This window comes from Podarcis melisellensis (assembly GCF_964234715.1).
Source record: "Podarcis melisellensis genome assembly, chromosome: 6".
Lineage (NCBI taxonomy): Eukaryota > Metazoa > Chordata > Lepidosauria > Squamata > Lacertidae > Podarcis > Podarcis melisellensis.
The window spans coordinates 2161161-2185120 of NC_138538.1; the positions used below are offsets into that span (position 1 = coordinate 2161161).

The 23960-nt window shown below is 47.2% G+C and overlaps 1 protein-coding gene across 1 annotated transcript; it reads right to left on the minus strand.

The window, feature by feature from the left end:
* Window positions 1–702: 702 nt before the first annotated feature.
* BPIFB4 (BPI fold containing family B member 4) lies at window positions 703–23396 on the minus strand. Its single transcript, XM_081916895.1, has 16 exons — window positions 23273–23396; window positions 21649–21780; window positions 19345–19882; window positions 17222–17326; window positions 15346–15489; window positions 14342–14402; window positions 13934–13994; window positions 12631–12722; window positions 8861–9073; window positions 7786–7839; window positions 6704–6874; window positions 5427–5494; window positions 5041–5083; window positions 4224–4287; window positions 1811–1887; window positions 703–1053 (listed from the first exon to the last, which is right to left on the minus strand). Exons 2-16 carry the CDS (start codon window positions 21758–21760, stop codon window positions 1030–1032), a joined length of 1827 nt encoding a protein of 608 aa, XP_081773021.1. The 5' UTR covers window positions 21761–21780; window positions 23273–23396; the 3' UTR covers window positions 703–1029.
* Window positions 23397–23960: the final 564 nt, after the last annotated feature.

Here is a 23960-nt window from a genome sequence, read left to right on the forward strand (position 1 = left end):
TTCTAACCGGAGATGCAGGGGACTGAATGTGGGACCATCTGCACGCAAAGGAGGGGCTCTGCCACTGTGCTACAGAAGGCAAAAAGAGCCTGTTGGATCAAGTCAATGGCCCATCTAGTCAATGCACGGCAGGGGGTTGGACTAGATGACCCTCGGGTCCCTTCCAACTCCAGTCTATGATTCTATCACTAAAAGAAGCAAGTTTTAGAAGAACAAAAGAGCTGCATTATTGGCACAGATCCTTCTCTTTGCTATCAACAGGCCCTCCCAGTGACAATCCATTTGCCCTCATTTCATCGCTGCCAGATGTTTGCTTGGTTGTTGTTCCGCCTGGCCTTTGGCTTGGAATCAACTTGATCCCCTTCCCCTCTCTCTTTTTCCCTTTTTCCTTCTGTGATGGAACTCCTATTTGGGGACTTCCCTGGCTTTTTTCTGGCCCAGTCTGGATGGTTGGCCTTGGTGAAAACTTGATGTTTTCATCCCCAAAAAGTTTTTGAGTTTCTGCTGAAATGAGGCTGCATTTTAATGTTTTAATGTTGCATTTTAATCTTGTTTTTAAGTTGTATTTCAATCAATTTGTTTTATATTTGGTGTTAGCCACCCTGAACCCAGTCTTGGGTGGGGAGGGCGGGGTACAAATAAAATTTGTTGTTGTTGTTGTTGTTGTTGTTGTTGTTGCAATGACTCTAAAGAGACTCAGGGTCACTCCAAATGCAGTGGAAAGGAGAAACGTTTTATTGAAACAATGCAGGAAATGCAGTTTGTGTGTTTATGTGTGTTCACCCTCTGGGAAATGGCAAAGCTGAAGGGAACGGAGGAAATACCACGATCTTGTGAGTGACAGGGTCTTGCGGGAATCCTCCTGCACTCAAAACCCAGTCTGTGTTTTCCTGGAAGGAGCCCAGCTTGATTCAAATGCATTGTACAGCTTGAAAGACGATGTTGTGGGGCAAATTGGTCTGGAACTAGCTGGCCTTTTCTCCGACTGCCCTTGCGCTCCACTGAGTACCTTCTGGTCTCCTCTTCGACTCACGCCGACAACACAAGCAGATCCTGCAAAAAAAGGATGAAACCGAGAGCTTCAGTTCTCATTTCTGGGACCCCCTCAGCTCTGGTCTAATGCCCTCGTTAGTGGATTAATAATAATAATAATAATAATAATAATAATAATAATAATAATAAATTTATTATTTGTACCCCGCCCATCTGACCGGGTTTCCCCAGCTACTCTGGGTGACTTCCAACAAAGATTAAAAATACATTAAAGTGTCACACATTAAAAACTTCTTCCCATAAGAACACAAAAAGAGCCCAGACCAGGCCAAAGGCCGACCTAATCCAGAATATAGCTATATTTCAAGATATTGTGACCAAATTCTGCATGACGGTTCCTGACATCAAGGAACAAATTTGTGTCTGTGTTTGGATATAACTGGATGCTGTTTTGAATCAAGATGGCGGGCGGAACCTTTCAAAACCCCAAATTTAAGAAACCGTAACCGAAATTTGCGTGACGGTTCCTGAGATCAAGGAGCAGGATTTTCTCCATGTCTTGATACAATTGGGTGCCATTTTGGAGCAAGATGGTGGGCTGAATCTTTCAGAGCCCCACTGATTTTAACCACTGATTTCCAAACTGTACTTTTTGGTTTCTAAGAATTCTCAAAGAACTCCAGGCACTTTCTGCTAGTAAGTCAGTTTAAAAGTCTTCAGGTGGGAAATGCTTCTTTGGGAATGAGCTTAAGCCTGTCATGACAATTAAGCCTTGTGACAAAAAACCGCCAGGAATGATGAGAGTTGGTGCACTTACTTCAATGACATCAATGTCAGCATTGTCAAAGTCTATATTCAGCAACTTGGGGAGAGGAACTCCATTACCTAACACACCTGCAGCCAGAAAGGAGAAAAATATTAGTTTTCTAGTACGAAGGGGAAACTGTATGCGATGAGGCTGTCTCATCTTATTTATTTTGTACTTGCTTCACAAATGCAATTTTACTGCTGATTTTCTGCTGTTTGCATCCGTGGTATTTCCCCCACAATGTTGGCAGTATAGATATTTTTTGATAAATATTGTTTTGTTCTGATATCTGCCACAAAATATCACCTGCAGAAATAGGCAGATTTGATTATTCCCTCCGGGAGAGAAGGAACGAGGGATCCCAAAGGTGTGGGAATGTTCAGGGATGCAGGAGAGGATATATTGTTTGATTATTGCTTTTCCAACTTGTGTAAACAAGGTCACAATTTAGCAGAGTAACATTCCCCTTTTTAAACTTGCAGCAGATGTGTTTGCTCAGGCTCACTAAAGCCTCCCTAATAACTGTTTTGGTTTTTTCCCCTTATTCCCTCATAAAAGATAAGACACGACACAGTCTTCTATAAAAAGGTTTACTCACACATCATTCTGTTTACAATCGGATCCCAGAATGCAGACTTAACTTAGAAAAGTAACATACACCTGGAAACTATCTCATAAGAAGACGGTCCCTTTGTCCTCTCTTGGCCAAGAGAGCATCTTTGGCTAAGCAGATGTTGCTTCTTCAATGCATGTAGTCAAAGAGAGAGAGATGGCTGCCCTGCCCTATGCTTTTGTTGTTACCTGTACAGGTGAGGCCACGCCCACCTCTAGTCACACGCAGAGGAAGTCTGTCCCAGCCCAGAAGGAAACAGGAAGTTGACCTGCTGGCTGGACAAACGTTCCTCCCCATGTGTAAACATGTTCACTCTAGGAATGTTGTACTTGACTGCTCTTGTGTTTCACATCCCACAAAAGGGAAATGTAACCAGATTTGGGAAGATCAATAGATCAGCACCTTTCAGGATGGGAGAGTCTTCTTTCCCAGGAGTGATCTAAAGCTTTTGAATTCTGTGGGATCCCTAAAGCAGGTTGTAGGAATGGAGCTGCCTGTCCCTGGTGTCAGATGAGCAGCAAGATTTGTGCAAGCGGCTTCTGCAGAAATTGGGAGTTTCAGATTTCTCCTGAAGAGGAAACCAGAGGCTCCAAAATGTAGCAAATATGAGCTGGGCCTTCCAAGAACAAATTTCTCTATTTTGCATTCTTTCTGGTTCACACCTGCACCTATTTTAAGATTACCAGATTTTTTTTCAATGAATCCGGGGACACTTTTCAACTTTAGTAGGAATGATAGGTGTTTTTTTAAAAAAATATTATTAAAATAATTCATCATTAATGCATACATATTACAAATATACAGGCAAACATACATTTCATTCAATCCTTAACAATATTCATACATACCCACACTCAATCCCACACATACTTCCTTGTCCCACCACCATCCCTCATCCCTCACCCCACCCTTGTGCTAGACTCCCAATCTACTCAATTGCAATTTCTTTCCACTTCTATTACTTTCACACGCTTTTAAACCAACTTTCTACTTCTTTTTCGGTTACACATTGTTATCCATCTTATTTAGTATTTCAGTATTTATAACAGAACTTGTTTATTCTAATAGGAGTTCTGATTTTTTTTGCAAATATCCTTTAAACACCTTCCAGTCCTTGTCTATCTTCTCTTTTGAGATACTTTTCCAAAAATTGGAAAAGTGGTATATTACCGACAAAAACAGAGTGGCTTGCCAAATTATTGGAGTATTACAATATATTCAAAACAATGGGAGAAATTGGAAGGAACAATAGGATTTTGTATAGGGACTGTCCCCGGGAAATGGAGACATCTGGTAACCTTACCCTATTTATAAAAAAGAAAAAGATTGTCAACATTTCTTGGAATAAGTGTTCCACTTGGGAGTGGAAGACTTTTGCACATTTACGAATGATCACTGCTGTTCTCTGTCAAAATACTGTCCAGATTGCTATGACACCCGCTGCTAAGCTGGACCCTTTCACGTCCGACCTTCTTCTATGAAACAACCTACATTTTCCCAACATTTTTATTTTATTTATTTTTTATTTTGCAACCAATCACCTCTATTTATTTCATTTCCCTGAGCTGTGGCTCTTCTCCATCCCTGCAGCAAAGCAATTTTTATCCAGGGATCCAAAATCAAGGCTACCTGCGACATCCCTGCACTCCATTCCCATCTCATTTCAGCTCTCTGAGCAAAAGATGTTGCCAAGACTACAGTCTGAACTGCCCATGGCTTGGCACGCAATGAGTTCCGCTCTGAATTTTCACGCAGAGCGAAAGAAAGTTGATGGAATATCAAATCACGGTTTTTGTAGAACGTCCTTACCATTCATAGCGGGAAGGAACGCAACATCAAAGATCTTGCTGACCAACCCCTCCATGAGGGAGACCTGCATCAACAAAAGAAGTGATTTCAGTTCAGTTGATAAGTTTATTGTTCTCTTCAAAGACTACGAGAAACCTGTGGCAATAGCATCAATAAAATAATATATATACAGTCATACCTCCGGTTACAAGACGCTTCAGGTTGCATTTTTTCAGGTTACGGACCCACCAGAACCCGGAAGTACTGGAAAAGGTTACTTCCGGTTTCCAGCGGTCGCGCATGTGCAGAAGTGCTAAATCGCGCTTTGCGCATGTGCAGAATCACTGAATTGCAACCCGCACATGCACAGATGCGGCGCTGCGGGTTGCGAGCATGCCTCCCGTATGGATCACATTTGCTACCTGAGCGTCCACTGTACTGGTTATACTGTTTTTATATAGTGTTTCCATTTTTATGATACTATTTTATTTATTTATGTTGTATATTTGCATACTGCTTAGGAATTTTAAAATAATAAGTGGTTTCGAGATGTGGGAGAGCTGGGAAGCAGAGTTCTTTCCATCAGCTCTGCAGTGACAAGTCAGCCCCATCAGGAACCACAGCTTAGAAATTGGTGCCGGAGCTTTTATTTTTCCTCTTCCCTCCTTGTCCCTTTCTCCTTGTGTGTCATGTTCATTTCTCTTTTTTTTTAGATTTTAAGCCTCTGAGTAGGGACCATCTTGTTTTGATTGTACATAAGCCACTCTGGGAGCCTTTTTTGGCTGCAGAGTGGGGTACAAGTGTTCTGAATAAATAAATAGATATAATATGTTCTTACATCAAATTTCCCAATGGACGAGGAAGCAACTGAGAGATGTGACCTGCAGAAAAAGAAGAAAATTGAGAGCAGTCATTGAGGATTCAGACAACCTTAGTTGGCTCCAGGGAGGGAAATAGAGATCAGATGCAAATGGACTTTCCCACATCCCCTCTGGAGGGAGGAAGCACAGTTCAGGGAAGGAATGAGGAGAGAGATCTTCAAGTGTCGTTTTTATTAATAAAAACCTTTTAAAAACAAAACAGGCTTCTAAGCAGTTTACAAGTTTAAAAACCAATTCCACAAATGTTGAAATATAAACATCCCTAATTAAAACGTGTAATAAAATAATCCCAATATTGCACTTAAAATATAAGTGCCTGTAAGTTAAGAAGTGCCACACTTACTTCTCAAGAGCAACACTGATTTTCAGTTTGTTGTCCTCAACAGAAAAGGAGGCCAGCAAAGTTGTGTCCTGCGGTGAAAAATTGGGAAATGGTTCGTTTCTTAACCAAGCCCTTCCTGATTCCCCGTAAGCCCTAGAAAAGTCTGGGTCCCCTAACCATGACTCCAGAGCCACTCCCTGACTTGACTTTCCCATTACAGGGCCACACCGGTGGTGGCTCCATCACATCTTCAATCTGTCCATATCACACTGCCAGCGTCAGATAAATACTTGCCAAATGGCCATAATTATAGTGTTTCTAGCACTGCTAAGTTCCTCGGCCGGAGCCTGAAACACAGAATGTGTATCCCTATATAAATTTGGATAATATTTTAGAAGTTCGTTGTGGTCCTAGGGGTGGAGCTGATGTAAGGACCACATGGGGACAAGCATGTATGACAAGCAAGTATACCTGAAGGAGCAACTCCACCCCATGGTTCAGCCTGAGGTCCAGCGCTGAGGGCCTTCTGGCGGATCCCTCCCTGCGAGATGTGAGGTTACAAGCAACCAGGCCGAGGGCCTTCTCGGTGGTGGCGCCCGCCCTGTTGGAACGCCCTCCCAGCAGATGTCAAGGAGGTAAACTATCTGACTTTTAGAAGACATCTGAAGGCAGCCCTGTTTAGGGAAGTTTCTAATGTTTGATGTTTTATTGTGCTTTAATCGGTCCCAGCTCCTGCCAACCTCGCAGTTCGAAAGCACGTTGAAAGTGCAAGTAGAAAGTGCAAGCCAAACCAAACCAAATTGGAATCTTTTAATGTGGTTTCTATTGGATTATTAAATTGGAAAACTTAATAAATATTATTTGGAAGAAAAACAACTACTGGCCCAGAGATGGAAAGAAGATTATGTCCCGACCAGAGATGAATGGCTGATGAAGATGATGGACTATGCCGAAATGGCAAAATTGACCGGGAAAATCAGAAACCAGGAAGAGAAGAACTTTTAAGAAGGAATGGGGGAAATTGACACTGTAAAGAACTAAAAACTTTGGCAGGACTTGAGTAACATTTGTAATGTACCAAAAAATAAGGTAAAATTGGATTATTCAAGAAAAACAGGGAAAATAAGGGAAGCTCTGGGAAAAGATTGAAAATAGTAACCATGGAAGGGCGAAGGGGAATCAAAGCATTCAGGGAATCCTAAATGATGATGATGTTTATTGTTTGAATTTAAATTTGTATTGTAAAACACAATGAAAAAGATTTTTTTAAAAAAGGAAGCCTATTTCTCGATACTCACAATTTCCAGGGTGCAGAGAGATTGATGAGCGTCATTTGGCTTCGACGCCAGGATTTCAGCGCTGGCCATGAGGTGGATCAGGCCCTTGTCTTTCTGCAGCTTCACTGTTGGAACATCAGGGACCGACACCTTCAGAAGGAGGGAGCGTGGCTCTGGGAACATCTGGAACACCTGCAAACCACGTTCGCTTTATTACTTGCTTGTTGTGTTTATAGCCCACCTGTGTCAGGAGGGCACCGGGTTGGGGAAGCCTGCTGTAGATATCCCTTAAAATCTCTTGAGACTGAAGTGAAAGAATTTATGTAGGGCTAAAGGTCTAATGGCTGCGTTTGCTTTGTGGTTTTCTTTGAATTTATGATACCTGTACAGGTATTTTTGCAATGTGGCAAACAGTCCTTTTGTTCTTGCAGTTATTAGTCATTATTTATGTTTTATGCAGGAACCAGGCAATGGAGAATCTTGTTGTTTTTAACTGGGTGCCAATGGAATTATTGCAGTGACCTTTTCACAGCTTTCTCCATCTGAGGCTGCTTGGATTCATGTTATGTACTGAGTTGAATAGGATCCAAAATGCAGCAGTCTGATTGGTCCTAGAACAATAGGATTCAGAATGCAGCAGTCTGATTGGTCCTAGAACAAAAGGATCCAGAATGCAGCAGTCGGATGTGTCCTAGAACAATAGGATCCAGAATGCAGCAGTCTGATTGGTCCTAGAACAATAGGATCCAGAATGCAGCAGTCTGATTGGTCCTAGAACAATAGGATCCAGAATGCAGCAGTCTGATTGGTCCACAGGAGCCACCCAATCCAGCTCCAGGTGGAAGTGAATCTGCAACCTGATTGGCCTACAGGAGAATCTTGGAATTAGCCAATCACGTGGGGCCCATTGTGTAAATAATGTATATAAAGCAAACATTCTGGGGGAACTTCCATTCCTCCTCACCACTATGAGCTGAATAAAGAGCAGGAAATCCACTCTCGACTCCCAGTATATTTCAAATCAAAAGTTCACTTGTGCAGGTAAAACTAAGCTGAAGCAGAGCTCAGATCCAGGCAGCACAGCATCAACTGCGTGGACTCACCGAAGGAATCAAGGCCCCGAGAGTCGATGTCGTCAGAGGAGGAAGCTCAGGGAACTGGGGAGAAGGAAGGGGGGAGAGAAAATAGGCATAAGATAACACAGACTCCCCAGCTCTTTGCTAGTTATTTTACTTCTTCATGCAGCGCACCGTTAAACTATGGAACTCCCTACCACTGGAGGCAGTGGTGGTGACTAAGGTGGACAGCTTCCAATGAGGATTGGACAAATTCACAGAGAAGGAGAGAGCTATCTGGCCCCTGGGATCCACGCGACGGTCACCTCCAGGCTTGATTATTGTAACTCGCTCTACACGGGGCTGCCCTTGAGGCTGACCCAAAAACTCCAGTGGGTGCAGAATGCCGCAGCGAGGCTCCATACGGGGTCTTTGCTGCGGGGTCACATTCATCCAGTGCTTTACCAACTGCACTGGCTCCCGTTGGAGTACAGGGTCAGGTTTAAAGATCTGGTTTTAACCTTTAAAGCCCTATACAGCCTAGGACCCTTGTACCCACGGGAACGCCTCTCCTGGTATGGCCCACAGAGGACCATAAGGTCCACAAATGACAACACGTTGGAGGTCCCAGGTCACAAGGTGGTTAGACTGGTCTCAACTAGGGCCAGGGCCTTTTCAGTACTGGCCCCGATCTGGTGGAACGCTCTGTCACAAGAGACTAGGGCCCTGTGGGACTTGACATCTTTCCGCAGGGCCTGCAAGACAGAGCTGTTCCGCCTGGCCTTTGGTCCTAGAATAATAGGCTCCAGAATGCAGCTGTCTGATTGGTCCACAGGAGCCACCCAATCCAACTCCAGGTGGAAGTGAATCCGTGACCTGATTGGCCTGCAGGACAACCCCGGAATTAGCCAATCACGTGGGGCCCATTGTGTAAATAATGTATATAAAGCAGACATTCTGGGGGAACTTCCATTCCTCCTCACCACTATGAGCTGAATAAAGAGCATGAAATCCACTCTCGACTCTGAGTATATTTCACCCCCTGTGACTTCAGCTTCCCGTGCCAAGAAATGCGAGGTGCCAAGAAATGCCCCCCCCCCCCAGCATCTACTTCCCAACTCACCATCCCATCAGAGATGTCGATGTTCAGGGCCCCTTGCTTCTGCAGAACAGCCACAACGGAGCTGAGGAAGTTCACCGAGAGCCCCAGCTGGGAGTTGGTTGTGTCGGCCATGGGGGGCATGGGGGGCATGGGCACCCTTGGCGGCATGGGGGGAGCTTCTGGCTTGCCCAGCGGGTAGTTGAGGAGGGGTCCAGCCACCTGCCCAACCGCAGTCTAGAGGGAAGGAACAAGGATGTGAGGCAGGCGGTCCCATTTTTCTGCGTGCGTGATGGGATAGAATCCTAGCTTTGAGGAGGTTTTCAAGGTCATCTAAGGAAGGTGGCAGGGACATGGGTGGCGTTGTGGGTTAAACCACAGAACCTAGGACTTGCCAATCAGAAGGTCGGCGGTTTGAATCCCCGCAATGGGTGAGCTCCCGTTGCTCGGCCCCTGCTCCTGCCAACCTAGCAGTTCGAAAGCACGTCAAAGTGCAAGTAGATAAATAGGTACCACTCCGGTGGGAAGGTAAATGGTGTTTCTGTGCGCTGCTCTGGTTCGCCAGAAGTGGCTTAGTCATGCTGGCCACATGACCCGGAAGCTGTACGCCGACTCCCTCGCCCAATAAAGCGAGATGAGCTCCGCAACCCCAGAGTCAGCCACGACTGGACCTAATGGTCAGGGGTCCCTTTACTTTTTTAAGGAAGGTGGCAGGAAACGCTAGTCTAATAATCCTGGCAGCTGAAGGCCTGGATGTGAAATTTCCCAGTCCAGCCCATCTCCACAGTCAACCCAGGTTTTTTGCCCAGAGCTGCTAAAATTCTTGGGGTGCAAGTGAAGTCTTGCACTGTCTTTGGCTACTAACCACAATGGCTCTGCTCTGCCCTCCACAGTTGAAGGCAGCGATGCTTCTGAACACCACAGGAGAGGAGAAATTTGCTCTTGCCCGTGGGTCCTCCTCGTGAGTTTCCCATAATGGGCATCTGGTTGGCTGCTGTGAGAACAGGAACCTAGAGTAGATTGGCCATTGGCCTGATCCAACAGGCTATCCTTATGTTCTTACTTAAGAGGGAGATTATTCCGTTATCCCTTGCAAAAGGGCAAAAGATGCCATGCAGTGGCATGGAATAAACAGCTGCCCCTTCTGCATCCCAGGCTGGGACATTCTCTGTCCTCAGGCAATGCAACCGGCCGAGGTGTCACCAATTTGTCCAGAGCCAGCCTGGAAGGAGATCTGTGACTTGAAGTGCTAAAACTTCAGGCTGACCCAGTCAAGGCAAAGAACTGCTTATCACACCCCTTTCCTAGGGCTCATCCTCACCGCACCTGAACATCCACGTTTTCTGCTTTCCTTTTGTCCTCTGCTGACCTCCACAGGTCCATACCTGACCGCTTTGTGCACAGATAACAAAAGTTTTGAAACCTGGAGTTAGGGCTTCAATGGCATTATCTTGGTTTTCATTCCCTCCACCCCTCTGTCTGCTTGTGGACCTGGCCCTGCTTTCTTCATCGGTGCCTGTACATACACACACACACACACACACACACACACACAACAAAACACATGCACCATTTGTTATCACTTCTCCCCCCCCCCCAAAAAAAAAGCATGCTGCAAAACAGGAATAGAGATTTCCACCCGGAAATAGGCAGATGGGTTTAGGGCATCGGGTTCCCAAACCTTGAGGAACTTCGCACCGTGTGAATCCCATTGACTTCCTTCCTTCCCTTCCACCTTTGTGCTTAGATTTCCCTCTCTCCATCCTCAGGGGAGAGAAAGAAAGCTTTGCTCTCTCCTTGGAGGAAGGGAAGGAAGGAAAAAGAGACACAAAGCTTCTCTCTCTCACACACACACACACACACACCTGGAAGTGAAAGAAGGAATGGCGTTCCCAACACTCCCCACCTCCTTGTTTAAAGCCCTATACGGCCTAGGACCCTTGTACCTACGGGACCGCCTCTCCTGGTATGTCCCACGGAGGACCTTACAGTCTTCAAACAAAAACATCTTGGAGGTCCTGAGCCACAGGGAGATCAGACTGGCCTCAACCAGAACCAGGGCCTTTTTGGCCGTGGCCCCGATCTGGTGGAACGTTCTGTCATAAGAGACCAGGGCCCTGCGGGACTTGACATCTTTCCGCAGGGCCTGCAAGACGGAGCTGTTCCACCAGGCCTTTGGCCAAGGCACAGCCTGACCCCCTCCTATGGTAATCCTCACAGAACTCTAGCCCAATGGTTGCCATGAATTTGATTCTGAACTGGTTTTAAAATGAATTGATTTTAGAATGTTGTGTTACTTTTATTGTTGTTATCCGCTTTATTATTATTATTATTATTATTATTATTATTATTATTATTATTATTATTATTTGCCACCTGGAAAACTTGTGCATGCCATCAATATCGCACACATCTGATTTTTCTGAAAGAGCTAATAGCGTGTCTTTGGGGAAGGTGGACAAAACACAACTCTTTGTGGCTCTAGGCAGCCGCCGCCACAACCGCCTACTGACCAGAGCTGAACAGGGTCACTCCCAGAAGCGACAATGAGGACTAGAGTCCTACAAAGGAGGTGGAGGCAGAAGGGAGGTGGAACTCAACCAAGCAGAGATAGCGGAGGAAGTGTCCGCCGGTGTGACCTCACCAGCAGATTCTTAAAATCGCTTTTCGCTTTACTACCAGTTAGCGAAAAGATGGGAAATCGAAATGCCATCCTGGCAGTAAGAATGTCTTTTGTTCTTGCAAAATAATGAGGGAAGAAGTAGGGCACAAAATGAATTAAGTGGAGGTGCAGATGGACCCCTGGACACTGGCCCTTGGTCCACGATTCCCTCCCATACATCAGCAAGGAGCTGTGATTTCCCCTTCCCCAAATAAGACCCAATTTTCATGCCTCTGCCTTTTTTGCCCTGTTTGGAGAGAACCTTTTGATGCTCTTCACAGTCTGAGTTTTCATAATCCAGTATAGCTGGGCATCATCTGCAAATCTTTTCTGACACTTGAAACAACTGCAAAATTTTATCTGAGACTCTGAGGAAGAAGGACCTGGTGCCCGCACCTTGCCCTTAAGCCACCATCCATGTTCTGTGCTTCTCCAGGAGCAAGGCTCTTCTTCTCCAGAGGGAAAAGCAAGGGAGAAACTACCCTGAAATGCATCTGCGCTGGGATTCATGAGAGCTGAGACAGGGTCGTGGCTTTCATTTAGCAAGACTGAACGTTTGAGACTCTCTGCCTTAGTCTTTGGCTCATGACACCCAATGCATCCATGTTCCCTGGTGTTCCTATCCATTGCCTGATACAGTGGTACCTCTGGTTGCGAACAGGATCCATCCTGGAGGCCAGTTCACAACCTGAGTAGAACAAAACCTGTGTCTGCACATCTGCTCATGCGCGGGTTGCGATTTGCCGCTTCTGCGCTTGCACGTGACGTCATTTTGCACGTCTGCTCATGCGCAAGCGGCGAAACCCGGAAGTACCGGTAACCCGTTCCGTTACTTCCTGGCCACCGTGTGATGCAACCTGAAAATGCTCAACCTGAAGCAAACATAACATGAGGTATGACTGTGCTTTGCAAACAGTGACAGAGGAAACTAATAGGACAATGGACCCATTATCATCTTCTCCAGTGAGTTCAATAAAAGCAGAGCAAGGAGAGCCAGATTCAAAGTCCACTCCCATGGGGGAAGTTGACCAAGACCCACAGCCAAGCAAAGCAGATGACTTTGCGGAGTCCGAGCCAATCCACGCAGGGGCCACCCCACCATCAAGATCCATCTCAGCAAACTTGGACTTACATTCAAATCAATTTCCAGGAAATGTCCCGTCACGAGTGGAAGGCTGGAGACAGTGTACTGGACACTTCCCAATATACCCAGAGGGACCAGAGCTGGGAGGAAAGAGAAAGGGAAGGAGGAAGAATTTAGGATTTCTCATGCTTTGGATTGTCAAGAGCTCCCCAGGCTTCTCATAATCAGGGGATTCAGACTTAAGATTAGGAAGAACTTTCTGATGGCAAGAGCTATTTGACAGTGGAATAGACACCCCTGGGAAGGTGGTGGGCTGTTAGGTAGCCGAGAACACAACCCCACAGCAGGTTGCCAGGAACGGATAAGACGAGGAAAAGTCCTGACCATCTGCTCTTTATTCAATATTTACGGAGAGAGGCTTGGAACGCAGCCTCTTGGAATAATGGTGTTGTCCTGAGTGACTCTCCAGCCCATTTTCCTCCCACTTCCTTATTCATCACCATCTCCTCTACGGGTGACGCTGAGGGCCCTTTGCATCTGAGCCTTTGCTCTCCTACTTTCAAGGCTCGCCGGGTTCTGGGAGCGGGGATGGTGGTGGTCTGGAATGCTTTCTAAAGACACTGTGTCCGTCAGGTGTCGCCCTCCTGGTGGTTCTTCTTCTTCCTCTACCTCTCCCATTATTTCCCAGCTTTCCCCCTCATCTGCCTCTGAGCTGTGACCTCCCTCAAGCCCCTGCTGTACTTCTGAACTGTCTTCTTCTTCTCTGGAATGGTCAGGCTAGGGAGGAGGTCTCCACCATTCCTCCTCTGCCCAGTCCCTGACATGGACTTCACTGGATGTGATGGCCTGGGACTCGGACTTGGAGCCAGAGGAGACTCAGTCTGCACTGGATCCTTTGCCTCAGGCATCACCGGAACTAAGTCTGGGGCCTGATCCTGAAGAGCCCCAATCTGCACAGGTTCCCCTGCAACAAGCACCAGCTGGGCCGAGTCAGGGGCCTGAGCCTGCCCTGGCTCCAGATGCAGGGATGACCTCGTTGCCTCCAGCTTGGCCATCACTTACAGCTGCTCCACTACCGGGTCAGGGGAGGCTGAGGCGGCCTCTGGGTCTAGTAACCCACTGACGTCTCCCGAGCTGCAGAGACTGAGGTCTGAGAGAAGGAGAGACCTGAGTACTCGCAGGAGGAGTGCTCGCCTTTGGGCAAAACAGGGAGGTGAGTCGCTGGGGGATCAGGACCGCCATTACCCCGCCAGAGATAAAAGGCTGTCGGACCCCGCCCCAGATTGCAGGAGCAGTGAGATCATCCATATGAAAGAATGGGAAGACAGAAGGAACCACAAGAGACACTTACAGTTCACAAGTCCCAGCTGATCGTTCACTAGGCCCAGGGTGATGTCTAGGACTGGACACAGCTGAAAAATTCAATGTTCTAATGAGACATGCCAGAAATCAAATTGTAATATATGCAAAGCAATTGTGCTCGCAGTTATTTTTTTCTTCCTCCTTTTAAGTTTCATCAAAGATGATCTCTTTTTATTATTTTTATTTATGCATTTTCCAAAAATTAATACGTGCATCTTACAATTCTCTTTATTCATCTCATTTCTCCAGACATCAAAGACTTATCTCACAAGGACAGAGTTTGGTTCCCAAGCCAGGAACTACATTGAATTTCTACAAGTATATTTCTATCCTAATGCATTTCCTGAGCCAGATCCCATTGCTCATTGGATGATACCTGCCCTGGCTGATCACTTACCAATTCTGGAAGGAGCTTGTTAAGGACACGTGCCAATAAATTATCCACAATAGGGAGTAGGCTGGAGCAGGGGTGGGGAGAAAAGGGAAAAAAATTATCCACCAAAAAACCACCCAAACAATGTAAAAAAAAAGGTAATTAATTAAGTATTTTCTGCAGTCTTAAAAACAAGCAAGATGTGAATGAAAACCAATGAATTTGCTTGACTGATTTTCAGTCCTGAACATAGATGGACATGAAATCTGCAAGAGTGTTACTGAAATTCTTGAATACCCCTAAGCATGGGCAAAGGGAACTTTCTCCTTTGCAAACCAGCTTGTGTTTAAAGCCAGTCTGAAAGGGGGAGTGTTTCATCTGCTGCTTTGTCAAAGTGACCGAAATATACTCAGAGTCGAGAGTGGATTTCGTGCTCTTTATTCAGCTCATAGTGGTGAGGAGGAATGGAAGTTCCCCCACAATGTCTGCTTTATATACTGTACATTATTTACACAATGGGCCCCATGTGATTGGCTAATTCCGGGATTCTCCTGTAGGCCAATCAGGTTGCAGATTCACTTCCACCTGGAGCTGGATTGGGTGGCTCCTGTGGACCAATCAGACTGCTGCATTCTGGATCCTATTGTTCTAGGACCAATCAGACTGCTGCATTCTGGATCCTATTGTTCTAGGACCAATCACACTGTTACATTCTGAATCCTATTGTTCCAGGACCAATCAGACTGCTGCATTCTGGTTCCTATTGTTCCAGGACCAACCAGACTGCTGCATTCTGGTTCCTATTGTTCCAGGACTAATCAGACTGCTGCATTCTGAATCCTATTGTTCTAGGACCAATCAGACTGCTGCATTTTGGATCCTCTTCAACTCAGTACATAACACCCACCCGAGGGACATCAGGGGAAATTAGGATCTGGCCCACCAACCTCATCCCTGGAATAAATAAGGGGAGTCACTCCATCCCCCACCCCCTAAGACGTCAGGTTGGCCAGATGGGTGCAGCTCACCCTCTAAGGAGCCTGACTTTAATGCCTCCAAGAAGGGTGTCACAATGGTCGATCACCAGCTTGGGGTAGCCGGTGCCATCCATGGTCAGGCGGACAATGGCCGTGAGGTTCACCTCCACTGCGATGTCAAGGAACCCAAGGAGGCTGCATTGGAACGAAAAGAGAGAGTCTGGTGAAGCTTCTTTGTATCATGCTTTTAATAGCCTTCCCCATCCTGGGGTCCTCCAAAGGTTTTGGATGACATCTCCCACTACCCCCATCATCATACAGCCATGCTGACTGAAGCAGCTGTGGTTCAAAACATCTGGAGGGCACTAGGTCAGGGAAGGCTGCTTTTAAGTTGTTGGGAGGAGGTTGCACTTCCCACATCTGTAAGATGAATGAGCCAGTCGAAGCATTTTCATTGGAGGGGGATCTGCTTGAGATGCCACCACTAGGTGAAGGCCAAGGAACAGCGAGCCGGTCAAAGGCCTTTTCTGTTGCATTCCCCTCGTAGTGAAACTCTCTGGCTCTGGAGATCCATCAGTCACCACAGATATTGTGGACATATTGTGGCTATTGAGGACATATTTTTCACTCAGCCGTTGAGGTTATTGCCAATTAGGCTGAGGAAAACTGGAAAACAGTCTATATGGAATTGTTCCAACTTGCTGTTTCAAGGTTGAAGATGATTTTTATGTTACATTCTGTTATGTGTTTGACAATTTGATTTGTGGATTGCTCCGGGGGTTTCTAAACTAACCTACTATATATTGCGAAAAGCTGTTGTGCACTCAGACACTTCGTAAGATATCATAACCGAATTTATCATGGTGGTTCCTCAGATCAAGGCGCAGGTTTTCTTCTGTGCTTGAATACAAATGAGTGCCAGCTTGAAGCAAGATGGCAGATCAAACCTTTCAAAATTGCACTGATTTTAACCACGGAGGTTTGTTTGTTTTTTCTTATAATTTCCAAGCAACACTGGGTACAAGTCTACTAGTAAATAGCTAAAGTTCATTCTGTGGAGTGTAAATTGACCCTTTTCTGCACTTCAGCTAACAGAAGAACAGAAGAAGAGCCCAGATGCTGGATCAGGCCATAAGTATATCTAGAGCAGAATCCTCTCTCCCTCACTGGCCAACAACAGATGCATTCAGGAAGCCCACTGCCAGGTCTTCCTGAAATTACCCACTCCCAAGGTTGCTCCCCCCAAACTTCTATATTCAGAGTCATTCTTCCTCCTAGCTCCTGAAAGCGAGTCCAGAATGAAGACCAGCACAACTCAAGAGCTGGAGGCCGGAGGAGTGCAAGCAGCCCAGTGTAAACCTCTGGCCAGCCTAAAGAGCAGCTGGTGTGGTGCGTCTCCTCCTTCCTGCACCATATGGTTAAGAAACTAGGGAGCCTTTGGGCAAACAAAATCCTCTGCAGTAATGGTTAGAAGAAGGAGTGTCTCCACCCCCATTGTTCTGCCTGGACGCTGAGGTCCAGCGCTGAGGGCCTTCTGGTGGTTCCCTCACTGCGAGAAGCAAAGCTACAGGGAACCAGGCAGAGGGCCTTCTTGGTGGTGGTGCCCACCCTGTGGAACGCCCTCCCACCAGATGTCAAGGAGATAAACAACTGCCTGACATTTAGAAGACATCTGAAGGCAGCCCTGTTCAGGGAAGTTTTTAATATGTGACATTTTAGTGTATCTTTCATCTTTGTTGGAAGCCACCCAGAATGGCTGGGGAGACCCAGCCAGCTGGGCAGAGTTACAAATAATAAATTATTTATTATTATTATTATTATTATTATTATTATTATTATTATTATTATTAAGAAGATCCTCAACCAGAGCCAGGAAGCTGCCAGCAACATGTGCCTTGAGTTGCAGGGGTCAAGTTGCTCTGCTTACCTCTTACCGTTGAGCGCTACCCTGGTATATAAATCCAAGTGGACTCCGATTCCAGGCAAGAGTCTAAGGTTGATCCTGGGAAGGGTCAGCTCCACAATTCGTAGCCTACAAGGAAGAAGCAGGCAGTGAGGTCATCCGGACAAAGCTCCCTCTTATGACCTACAAGAACCACCCTCTAAAAAATGGATGTGGACACATTTGGACTGGAGATCAGAAAAACGTTTTACCTCCTAATTGTAAGCATGCAAGGAGAAGACCTTACTGGATCAGACCAAATGCACCTCTAGGTGAGCATCCTGTTTGCCTAGGTGCTTTCAGGAAACTCACATCCAGTGCTTTACCAACTGCACTGGCTCCTGGTGGAGTACAGGGTCAGTTTTAAGGTGCTGGTTTTGACCTGGTTTGCGGCCTAGGACCCTCGTACCTATGGGACCGCCTCTCCTGGTATACCCCGCGGAGGACCTTATGGTCCACAAATGACAACACTTTGGAGGTCCCGAGCCTCAAGGAAGTTAGATTGGTCTCAACTAGGGCCAGGGCCTCTTCAGTACTGGCCCCAACTTGGTGGAACGCTCTGTCACAAGAGACCAGGGCCCTGCAGGACTTGACATCTTTCCGCAGGGCCTGCAAGACAGCTATTCTGCCTGGCCTTCGGCTTGGACTCAGTCTGACCCTTATGTTTCCTTCCCCTTATGGTCTTGATTTATCGGCTACTTTAAAACTTTAAATTGCATTTTAACCTGTATTTTAAATTGGTTTTTCCCCCCTTCTCTTTTCCCCCTGTTATATTTTTACTGTGATTTTATTTATGTTAGCCGCTCTGAGCCCGGCTCTGGCTTGTGGGGTATAAATTAAAAAGTTTATTATTATTATTATATTATTACAGGTAGGGCTTGGAGCAGCAGTCAACTCCTGCTAGTGGTACCCAGAAACCGGCCTCGAGGGTCATGCAGCTCTCCTCTCACGCTGGAGGCAGTCTGCAGTCAACATGGCCATGCAGGAGCCATTGACAGCCAGTCAGCTTAGATTAGGTGCTCCTCCAAGACCCTCAATAATTTGAAAGTGGTCAGTGGGAAGAAAGGCTTGGGAACTACTGGTGTAGACAATATTTTACTAGAAGATGAGAACGGAAGAAGAGCTGCCTGCTGGATCAGGTCCAAGGGGTCCCACCTCGTCCAGCATCCTGCTCTCACTGTGGCCAATCAGATGCTTCTTATGGGAAACCCAGAAGCAGGATCCAAGCACAGGATCCCTCTTCCCTCCTGCAATTTCCAGCAACTGGTATTCAGAAGCATTGCTGGTTCCAGCTGTGGCTAGCAGCCTTTGATCGCTCTCTCCACCATGAATTTCACTAGTCCTTGTTTAAAGACATCCAAGTTGGTGGCACATATCCTTTTTGAGCTGAGGCGACCAGAACTGTACCCAATATTCCAAATGTGGCCACACCACATTTGCTGCCACTACCTTGATTGATATAGTGTGACTTTCCTGTGACTTTAGCAGGGTGACTCACATACTGTAGTAGTATTAGTAGTAGTAGTAGTAGTAGTAGTAGTAGTAGTTGATTTACCTTGCCCAAGGCAACGCAAAGCTACTTACAAACAAACAAACCCGCCACATAGGCTGGATCTACACTCACCTTTTAAACGTTATGAGAACGGTATTAGGAATATCGTTCTAAAACGTCAAAACAGGAAACATTCTCTTTTGCTTTCTCCCCTCTGCCTCGCTGGTTTCTGGTTGCTCTGCAGTGCTCTCTGGTGTCACATTTTAATAACGTCGAAGAGCAGAACGCCATGTGGCTATATGGTTATCAGAACCATTCCTTAACTTTTTCTTAGTGTTAAAAACCATGCATGTAGATCCAGCCACAGATACATTAAAACCAGGGGGGACAATACACTGCAAACATCCTACCCACTTCTAAAAGGCCACAGATAGTTAAGGGACAAAGGCCTGGTTACAGAGGCACCTAAAGATATATAACTCTGGCAACATGGGGCTCTGCCTGGGAAGAACATTCCCCAAACAGGGAGCCACTGCAGAAAAGGCCCTGTTCCCATGTGGCCACCCTGTACAAGCCGCCGATTAATTGTTACGAGAATTACGACTCTCCTGCTTACCCTGTGAGTCCCTGGACGGTGCTGAGTAAGCCTCCTTCTCCCAGGATGCCAAGCACGCCTCCGCCTCCAAGAAGCCCTCCGTTGCCCAGGAGGCCCCCGTTGCCCAGGAGCCCGCCACCACCGCCCAGAATCCCTGCAGTGCCAAGCAGACCTCCACTACCCAGCAGGCCTCCCGGAGCTAGCAGCCCACTAGCACCCGGACCACTACCAGCCCCACCATTGCCCCCAGGAACCGGAGGGGCAGCATAGGCAGCTTGCATCCCCACAGGGTCTCCGCCACCTCCTCCGCCACCAAGCAAGCCTCCCGTGACTCCACCTAGAAGACCACCGCCACCGCCACCACCAAGGACACCTCCCAGAAGGCCGCCACCGCCACCTCCTCCGAGTAAGCCCCCAGTGACACCTCCCAGGAGACCCCCTCCGCCGCCGCCACCAAGGACGCCACCCAGCAAGCCACCGTCCCCGCCACCGCCTCCGACCGGAAGTTCTCTCATGGCTCCTTGGAGGGCGTTGCTCTGCGCCATTGAGCTGGAGACGGCTGTGGAAGCAAGTGGGAAAAAAGAGGTCAGGGCAGCAGGACGGTGGAGCCGGAGGATTTCCCTGCTGTGTCGCGAGGGAAGCTCTTCCACGAACGGCACAGGCTGGCTGGGTTGCAAAGGGCAGAGCTGGACGGGTTAGATTAGGGGCTCCCAAACTCCCCCCACATTGGTTCCACAAACTTGGCTCCAGGGCCCCCTGCCCTACAAAAACAGCATTATTCAAAGGAGTGGCTTGCATGACATGCTAAGGAATAGAGAAGAGCACATTATAATTCAGCAGAGATGGGGTTGGCTTTGCTTTGCTTCCCTTGACTTGTGGGGGGGGGGGAGAGCTTGTTACGATATTCCGTTCCACTTTAACAGACGTGTGGAATTGTTGTATGTCACATGCCTGTTTACACTCTAGCACAGCTTGCTGGGAACTTCCGTTTTGTGTATAGCTTTTGCTTATGCTTCTTGTTGGACATGAAGGAGAGCAGACATGTTTTCTTTCTCCTGAAATAAACTGCTTGTAAATGTGCTTTACACAGCCTCTCTCTGCCCTTCTGTTGCGAAGAGTTCTTATCTCTGCTGGCTTGCGTGCTCAGCTTCTGAAGGCTTCTGAAGCTCAAATCGCAGTTACATCCAAGGACTGGAGATCTTCCAGCTACATGCCGCTGGGCTGGAGCCACCTAGGGGCCTGCCAGTTGCCCCCATTTCCTTGGAAGCATCCCAACAGAGCTTCTGTATATGCTTGAGAACTAGCAACTTATATCCCGACGACCACGGAGATCACCGGCAGGAGCATCCCTAGTGAGGCTCATTTGACAACAATGAGAAACTGAGCTTTTAGCGTCATCGGCCCAGGGCTGTGGAACTCTCTGCCACTAGGGATTCAGCAGGCGCCTTCTGTGCCACCTTTTAACTGCCTGCTGACAACTTTTCTGTTCCGCCAGGCCCAGGCAGGCAATTAAGAGTGGATTGCTGGTTTTTGTTTTCTTAACTTTGCTGTTTTTAACTTCTTGTGCTTTCATTGTATGGTTTTGTCCTCTTTTTACTGTTAAAAACCTCTTCTATACGTTTCTGCAATACAGTGGTACCTCAGGATATTCCAGAGCCCGGTTCGCATCCTGAATAGAACGTAAGATGCGACAGCGCGTCTGTGCGTGCGCGGGTCGCGTTTTGCCGCTTCCGCGCATACGCGTGACGTCATTTTGAGTGTTTGCGCATGCGCGAGCGGCAAAAGCCGGAAGAAACGCACTCTGTTACTTCCGGGTTGCCACGGAGCGCAACCCAAAAGCACTCAACCTGAAGCACATTCAACCCGAGGTATGACTGTATAGCAGCATATAAATATTTTTCTAAACAAACAAACAAAAACACATAACACCTCTGTCTTGTCTGCATTCAGTTTTTGGCCCACATTCAGCCAACGCTGCCTCTAGGCCTTTGCTCACTCTTGTCTGAACCCTTTGAGGTTCGTTGTTTTGCAGGCTCCCGAATGCTCTGAATCTGCCACAAGTCTTGCACTCTGGGCTTCACGGCAGCCTGGAAGTTGACCCAGGTGGTGCTCCTTAGAGTGACTGCAAAACTCACCCAAAGTGAAACCTTACACTAAATACTGGGAATTCTGGCTCAGGTAATGCAGCCAAGGAATTTTGGAAACCTTAGTAAGGTCAACACTTTTCTTAGGATATTTGCACATCCAGAATTTCTTAGGGTAGGAGATAAAGTGGCGGACCTTGGTCTGTGAGGTCCATTCCAATCCTAGCATGGATAGACTTACCGTTATGCAATACGCCCTTATTGACCCGGATGACAGCATCTGTTGGAAGCAGCTGACTCTCTGATCGCATCAGCAGGCAGCTGAAGATGGCAGCACACCAGAAGGATAACATCTTGGCTGAAGCCGCCACACCTGTTGAGATAATTTTATTCTTATCGCTAATGTTATTGTTTTACTTTTCTTGCAACCACTTTGAGGGTCGTCGTTGTTTACTACTACTACTACTAATAATAATAATAATAATAATAATAATAATAATAATAATAATTTATTATTTGTACCTCGCCCATCTGGCTGGGTCTCCCCAGCCACTCTGGGCGGCTTCCAACAAAGATTAAAAATGCATTAAAATGTCACACATTAAAAACTTCCCTGAACAGGGCTGCCTTCAGATGTCTTTTAAAAGTCTGGTAGTTATTTTTCTCTTTGACATCTGGTGGGAGGGCGTTCCACAGGGCAGGTGCCACCACCTCTGCCTGGTTCCCTTTAACTTGAATTCTCGCAGGGAGGGAACCACCAGAAGGCCCTCGGAGCTGGACCTCAGTGTCCGGGCAGAACGATGGGGGTGGAGATGCTCCTTCAGGTATACAGGACCGAGGCCGTTTAGGGCTTTCAAGGTCAGCACCAACACTTTGAATTGTGCTCGGAAACGTACTGGGAGCCAACATAGGTCTTTCAAGACTGGTGTTATGTGGTCTCTACAGCCGCTCCCAGTCACCAGTCTGGCTGCCGCATTCTGGATTAGTTGTAGTTTCCAGGTCACCTTCAAAGGTAGCCCCACGTAGAGTGCATTGCAGTAGTCTAAGCGGCAGATAACTAGAGCATACACCACTCTGGCAAGACAGTCCACGGGCAGGTAGGTCTCATCCTGAGTACCAGATGGAGCTGGTAAACAGCTGCCCTGGACACAGAATTGACCTGCACCTCCATGGATAGCTGTGAGTCCAAAATGACTCCCAGGCTGCGCACCTGGTCCTTCAGGGGCACAGTTACCCCATTCAGGACCAGGGAGTCCTCCACACCTGCCCGCCTTCTGTCCCCCAAAAACAGTACTTCTGTCTTGTCAGGATTCAACCTCAATCTGTTAGCCACCATCCAACCTCCAACTGCCTCCAGGCACTCACACAGGACCTTCACCGCCTTCACTGGTTCTGATTTGAAAGAGAGGTAGAGCTGGGTATCATCTGCATACTGATGAACACCCAGCCCAAACCCCCTGATGATCTCTCCCAGCGGCTTCATATAGACATTAAAAAGCATGGGGGAGAGGCCGGAACCCTGAGGCACCCCACAAGTGAGAGCCCAGGGGTCTGAACACTCATCCCCCAACACCACTTTCTGGACACGGCCCAGGAGAAAGGAGCAGAACCACTGTATAACTGTGCCCCCAGCTCTCAGCCCCTCTAGACGGTCCAGAAGGATGCTTTGGTCGATGGTATCAAAGGCCACTGAGAGATCCAGCAGAACTAAGAAACAGCTCTCACCTTTGTCCCTAGCCCGCCGGAGATCATCAACCAGCGAGACTGGTGTATAATTTATTTATTTTTTTTACAAAATAAACTAATTAAAAGGCAAATTGGTTAAACTCTGCAGAGGGTGTTCTTGCAGACCAGATCTGAGTTACCTGAGTGCACCTTTCTGAAACTAAGGGCTAAAGGAGAAAAATCAGCCCTGCTTCCGCCAATTCTCGATCACGGAGAGTGTTTGGCGCTGCCCATTGCCTCCTTGCGCTTGCCTTCTCCTGGCTCTGAAAAAGCAGAGGTGGCAAAGGCCATTTATATCAGCATCGAGCGGCGGGGCGGGCATGAAACCAGCGCCAGGGATGTGGAGATAACGGGCTCAGTATGCGGTTTGCCATATTCCAGTAAAAATAATTCTTTGCAAATCAGGAACGGGAGTTAAGCAAGAGGGATCAAGTGCACTCACTCCGGGTTCCAGGATGTCTTTCTTTGCGTTTGGCAGGAACGATGGAGGAGGAACCGTCTCTCAGCCCACAGGGATTCTCGTTTCTGCAATCTCTTTCTGCTTCGAACAGGGCAGGCAAATAGTTCTCGCCTTTCAGGGCTTATCTAGATAGATCTGATTGTGGACAGTGGCACATTTGGGTAATTTAAGACTTAGGACTTAATGGTCTTGTTCTTGTCTTTGTAAGGTCAGGAGTTTTATTTCACTGACTTTGGAATTTGGTAAGTCAACTCTGCTGTGCTTGGAGGCCTCCTACTCATTCTCCAGGTGGGGACCTGGACTTCTGCGCCCAATTAATGCCCTGATGGCACTGCTGATTATGGAGATTAGGAAGACAGTTCCGGTGC

What these genes read in the sequence shown, in the direction of transcription:
- BPIFB4 (XM_081916895.1), bottom strand. Translation starts at nt 21,760, where the DNA reads ATGTTATCCTTCTGGTGTGCTGCCATCTTCAGCTGCCTGCTGATGCGA. An exon ending in TCCTGGAAATTGATTTGAAT is followed by an intron (nt 9,074 to 12,630) that starts GTAAGTCCAAGT and finishes CCTTCCCTCTAG; the next exon opens with ACTGCGGTTGGGCAGGTGGC. An exon ending in GTTCCTTCCCGCTATGAATG is followed by an intron (nt 1,888 to 4,223) that starts GTAAGGACGTTC and finishes TTCTGGCTGCAG; the next exon opens with GTGTGTTAGGTAATGGAGTT.